The sequence below is a fragment of the Physeter macrocephalus genome, chromosome 14, assembly GCF_002837175.3.
Source record: "Physeter macrocephalus isolate SW-GA chromosome 14, ASM283717v5, whole genome shotgun sequence".
Taxonomy (NCBI): Eukaryota; Metazoa; Chordata; class Mammalia; order Artiodactyla; family Physeteridae; genus Physeter; species Physeter macrocephalus.
In genome coordinates, this window is record NC_041227.1 from 98,735,925 (window position 1) to 98,741,911 (window position 5,987).

General features: G+C 49.5%; 1 protein-coding gene across 5 annotated transcripts in view; it reads right to left on the bottom strand.

Annotated features, from left to right (window-relative positions):
• Nucleotides 1–4,474: 4,474 nt before the first annotated feature.
• RFFL (ring finger and FYVE like domain containing E3 ubiquitin protein ligase) overlaps nucleotides 4,475–5,987 on the bottom strand; it is a 67,624-nt gene continuing 66,111 nt past the window's right edge. For 2 of the 5 annotated variants that reach the window (XR_008619227.1, XR_003683108.2), the window contains exon 8: nucleotides 4,941–5,154. Coding sequence is in view for 1 of the 5 variants with exons in the window: in XM_024127544.3 (XP_023983312.1) it covers nucleotides 4,748–4,929 (182 nt within the window). In the remaining 4 variants the exon portion in view is untranslated. The other 3 variants (XM_024127544.3, XR_003683100.2, XR_003683101.2) reach the window with 3 other exon arrangements.

Consider the following 5,987-nt stretch of genomic DNA (forward strand, 5'->3'; position numbering starts at 1 on the left):
TGTGCTCTCCTGTTACAGCGTGTGGGTCCCGGTGTGAAGGGAGGGAACCATGATCAGGTAGGAAGGAAAGGGAGGTTGTTTGGGCTTCTCCTTCGGGGGGATAAAGGGCTCCAGGAGGATCTGCCTCCCCCAAATCTGGAAACAAGACTGCTCTTTAAAAACCCACCTGAGGACAAATCTACACAGCCTGCTTACAAAGAATGGCTCCTGCACCGGCTGATTTATTTGAATAAAAGGAAAACAATCTAGCATGGACGAGTGCAGTTCAGTAGAACTTTTTATGGCATTGGAAGCACCCTGTAAATCTCCACTGGCCGACATGAACCAGCCATAGTCTGAGCATGTGAAATGTGCTAACAAACAAAACTGAGGAAGTGAACTTTTCATTTTTGTTCAAGTAGTCAACGTGAGGCTAGTGCTAGTGACTACCCCCTTGGGCAGTGCAGGTGTAGACAGAGTTTGAATCAAGCCCTGAAACTTAGCCCTAACTCTCCAGGAATGGGGACAGGAACTGCACCTAAATCACAGGGTTGCTGTGAAGAGCAAGTGACCTCAGGAGGCCTTAGGTAAAGCACTTGGCACAGAGCCCGGCACGTAGTGATGTGGAGTTGGGAAGATCGGCACTGGTGTGCATGTCCAGACCCTGCCCAGGAGACCGGGGCCTGGCCTCTGACTTCAGGACCCCGTCAGACCACCTCCACGGCGTCGCCCCTGTGCGGCACAGCCCACTCTGGTCTGAGTGCAGGCTCATCATGTCACCGTCTGGCTTTGAACCGACTTCCAACTAGTGCTGCTGCCTTGAGGGTCCATTCTGTTTCTTCTTATCAACAGATTGGCAGGCTTGTTTGTCCCGCCCCGGGAGCGAGCTTAATGTGACTCAGTCTCTGGAGCATACCCGCGTGTGAGTCTGAGTATGGGCCACCGCCTTGCCCCGGCCCTCAGCGTGCTCAGCTAAGGTCATACTCTGCTGGGAGGCCAACTTCAACCTGATTGACCGGGGTTTCCAGCTGCTGCTGGAAATGTGTCGGGAGGAAGGGCAGGAGGGGGAGGTGCCCCGACTCCTCTAGGCCAGGACGTTTGGTGTTTCTGAATAGGCACCATTCAGTCTGGCTTCACCGTTGAGAAGACGACGCTCTTTTTATTCTGTCCTCTGTGGAGACAAAAGCTGCTCCTCTGAGCACTGACCTACATAAATTTTCACCCCCCATCTCCAGCCTCCTCAGGCCAAGCAACTGGACAGAGCAGCAGAACAGGGCTCTCCCCTCGGGATTTTGCCAACGGACACAGACGCTGCCCTTTTGCCTGGCTGGTCTCTCACTCAGGGTGCGCTCGCACCTGGGGGCGTCTCAGTCATGAGCTCAGCCCCTCAGCCCCTCCCTGCCTCACTGGGTGTGTTGTGTTCGGTTCACTGTACAAGGTGTTTATTTCCTTCCAGTCTTTCTGACACAGTTTTTCTTTGCTGCTGAGATTAGATGTGATTTTGTATCCACGTATTTCCACAGACCGTAAACGACGTCGTCTTAGACCCCCCCCCCCCCAGCAGAGTGCTGGAGGCCTGCCCTCTTTTGAGCCTTTGTCTACTTGCTGCTAGTTGGCAGCAGACCAGAGGTCATCCAGGGTGCTGAACAGGTCAGCTGCTCAGAACAATGAGGACAAAGTGCTGTGGCTCAGCCTCGAGCCTTTGTGCCCTCTTGGCAAGATTTCTTCTTTCCTCAGTCACAGGGCAGTTCTGCACTAATCCAGCTCTCCCAGAGGCTGCCTACTCAGGAGTCCCCTCCCCTGGGCACCCGGTCAGGCAGGTGTACAGACCTGCACAGACAGGGCACTCTGCCCTCGAGGCTGGGCCAACCTCTGAGCCACACTCCAGCCACCACAGCTGTATCCACAAGTTACTGTCCATCTCCCAGGGTCGCCTGAAGACTGAACTAGGCACCCTGGCTGTCCTCAGATTCCTTTCTACCCACAGCTTTAAGGTCTGCCTCTACCAAATCAGTGTCCCATGTCTGAACTCACTTGATGCTTTTTCCTATTTGGACTTAGGGTTGGTCCTTTTTCCTACCCAGGTCCCATCCTCTTCTAGGCTCTTCCATGACCAAGGCCACATGGCCCAAGCATCTCCAAAAATAATGCAGTCTCTCAAGAGCAAGCCTGTGTGCCTGGGATTAATTAGCCTGTGGTTTGTCAACTCATGTCAGTCTTAACTGTCAGACCTCTGGTATCCTCACACCAGATCAGACAGGCATCTATATTGAAACTTTATTACAAAGTTATAAAGCAGAGCTCCGTAACAAAAAATACACATTTGGGTTTGCTCTTAACACCCAAGTAAGTCTGAGAAAATCTTAATATAAGCCACTTGAAATAACACATTCACATCCAAAAGATTTCAACAAATTTATACATTTTATATTGAGCGCTAATTCCTGTACAGCTTATTCTTACTAGTTTGGATCCAGCTATTCCAATGTATTATGAACCAGTCAGCTGTCCATGTCTTTTAAAACAAGTCTCAACTGAAACCTCAGAACGGTCACAGCAAAAGCCATGGAATAATGGAAGAATTAGATGTTTCCATGATAATTAAGACCAAGGACCTATGAGAAGCAGGAGAGAATACTCAAGGATATAAGTCAAGTTTTCTACCTAGGTTAGTAACTGAAATGGGATCTTAGAATTCCCAACTTTTACTTGGTGTAGGAATAAAGGAGATACAAAAAAGTGGGGGGAGGCGTTCGCCACCTTTTTTTCCTAAATGGAAACCTTCACCAAAAGAGGTTAGGAGACTTCAAGGCAAGTTCTTTCTCCAAAATGAGTAAATGACATCAGTTCTAATTCTGACTGAGGTTACAAACCAACCATCAGGATATTATTAACTCATGTCTAAGAGGGAAGTTGGGAGATAGGGAGAGGTAAGGCCTCAGCAGAGAAAGCAAGTTTTAAGTAGGGAGACAGCCAGCGTCTGCCCTGAAGTTACTGCTAGGTTGTAACTGAGCTGCATACATGTAGACCTGTTTCACAGTGGAATTGAGGAGTAGCTGAATCCTTTGTTAAACTGGTAGGCACTGTAAACTATAGTATTTACTGTCTCGCAGAAAGGTGAAAGACGATGTCTTTATAGGGAAATTTCTTGACTCCCCCAGTTCCTACAAAGGCTGTAGCCCAGAATCGAATCACCCAGGACTTGGTATAACGTCAAGGTAAGTGGTCCAGTGTTCAGCTGACAACCACTTTAAAATTATTTCACTCCCCCAAAAGAGATGAGTGGTTGACAGCATTAAACATGTCTGTACCAATAAACAGGTCCGCTTAGAGGTTTCCCACTGCTTTCAAAGTCATGATTGGTTCTTCCAGTCTGAGAGATCTTGGCTGCATGGGGTTGGGGGGACTGCCAAGGCCTTCGGGTGTTCAAGGGTTTGCATAGCTCGCCCAGTGGTGACGGCAGCACACACCGCTCTTCTCATAGTACACAGTACGTCCGTTTGTGCTTGGCTAAGCCTCTCCGGCAAACTTAAGCTCTTCCCGTGGTAAAAACACCCTAAGAGGGCTCGAGAACATCACCTGTTCGTTGCACGGCCCTTCCTAAAGGGCCTAGAGAATGCTCCTTCCTGACCTGCCCCTAAATCAGCAGGCTGAGAAAGGAAATGGGATAGGGAGTCCCCACCAACCTGGGGAACTAAGACTTCCAGCTGTCTGCTCAAGGGCTGAATCCAGCCTCGTTCAGTACCTTCTGATACCTCTTAGGTGCTCTGTCTTACACGCTCAGTCTCCGGGGAGCTTCATGAGAAGTCTGGCTAGAGAAGCGTGAGGCTCTCTGCCTAAGTCTCTGTGCCTTCAGTGAGACCACGTTTAAAACCTCCGTGGGAAAGAGGGACCTCATGCTCAGGGGAAAGTGGTTTTAGGCCGTCTGCTGGAGAAGGCAAAGCCAAGCGGAAAGCCACTGCTTCCACCCAATGCTTTCCCTTTTCTCATAAACTAAAATTAAGGATGGCACAAAGTCAGGCCCCAAGAGAAGAAGCAGAGATGATCCATGCACCATCTCGCGCACAGAGACTGGAATTTCCCAGCAGTTTGAAAGCCAGATGCTTTGTTGACTGCCAAGGTCAGGTCAGGAGACTGATAGCTTCCAATCCCAGCACTTAAGGAAGCAACTCTCTAACGACTTCAAATTTTTTCAATAGCATTTGTTTCATTTCTCGCCAGAAATGAGTTTACTGGGCCAAATTCTGTCCTAAGGAGGATCACTATTGGTCTGGGAAGCTAACATCTTTTTGGTCTGAAGAAACACATGGATTTTAGGTAATGTAGCAAGAGACTTTAGCAAAGGTCGGTTAAAGCACAGAAAGCCAGAGGGACCAGAAATGAATCCAGATGTGCTGGGGAAGAAGAGAGCCATTTCCACCAGGACTTCCGATGGGTGGAACAGAGGCACGCAGCTCAGGGGGATGGGTGGGCTACAGGAGGAAGGGTGAAACTGTTTAGGTTCTCAGAGGAAGGGAGGAAGATACAGTCCAAATTCCAGAAAGTCCTCTCTTCATTAATTACCATCATCACCCCAAGATCGCTGAAACACGGACTTGGCTGTGCGATCTGTGCATGCCCAGAGGTGACACAGCATCTTGCTTGCCCTGGTCTTGGGAACACTGCAGATTTTCTTGTTAGGCTGCCCCTCTGCAAGCTGGCCAACTGTGGGCCCAGACACCTCGAGCTATGTCCCCGCGTAAGGCACTGAAGAAGCCGGTACAAGCCCTCAGGATCGGAAGACGTGCACAGCTCGGATCACGTACTGCCGGCAAATGGGACACTCGTTCATGCGCTTGCCACACTTGGTACAGGTGACCATGTGGCCACACTCCAGCAGAACACAGTCGATGGGCGAGTCCATGCAGATCCGACACAGGTTCTCCTCCAGGCTGGATGGCACTGCTCCCCCTGGACACACACAGCAGAAAGGGGGTAGAGGGGAAAGTAAGAAGACTAAGTGTATGGGGTTGGGGGACAGGGGGAGAACAGGCACACTGGGAACGGCCCCCCCCCCCAAGTCCCCATACTTCACTCAAACAGAACTCCAAGAAAACTTTTCCCCAGTAGTTAATTCCACTTGCTTGTTTAATCTGCACCTCTATAGGTCAGGCTGTAGATCTGAAGAGTCAAGTACTTGTAGATCAAAGACGTCCCCAGAACATGAGAAATAAATAAGGCAAAGTCCTCAAAGCTTAGAAGAAATAATTTTCAGACAATTGAGGCTGTAATACAGCCAGTGAGTGGCACTTAGGGACTCACTATTCTCTGATGCAGAACATGATGAAAAGATAAAACTGGTTCAGAAAAGTTTAGATATAAATGGAGCTGTAATGAATGGCTCACTAAGGATCATGAGGCTTATATGTAAACATATCCCCAATTTAATAAAGCCAAGGATCACAGGAGCCCCTGGGCCATGCCACAGACTACCCCCAGGCTTCCTCTGAGGAGACGTCGTGGTGCAAGAACCCGGCAGAGATTATGGCTCCCTCTTCTCTGCTCCCCACACACAGCTTTACTCATACCCTCATGACTGCTCATCACGCTGCATGAGAATTTTTGAGTTTGCCTACTTGTCTCCCCACTACACTATGGGCCCCTAAATTCAACAAATGCAATCAATTTCTATAATAATGTACTAAGCATCTGCTATGTGCTCTGAGGTCTGATATTCAGCTTTGAATCCCTGCAACCAGTCACATGGTAGGTGCTCTCTACATGTCTGACAAATGAACATCTCCCAAGGGAATGGTAACAGCTCACATTTATTGCAAGCTTACAGGTGCTAGCAGGGTCCTAAACGCTTTGCATGTTTTAACTCATTGGATCCTCACAAAAGCTATGAAGCAGGGCTTCCCTGGTGGCGCAGTGGTTAAGAATCCGCCTGCCAATGCAGGGGACACGGGTTCGTGCCCCGGTCCGGGAGGATCCCACATGCCACGGAGCGGCTAGGCCCGTGAGCCACA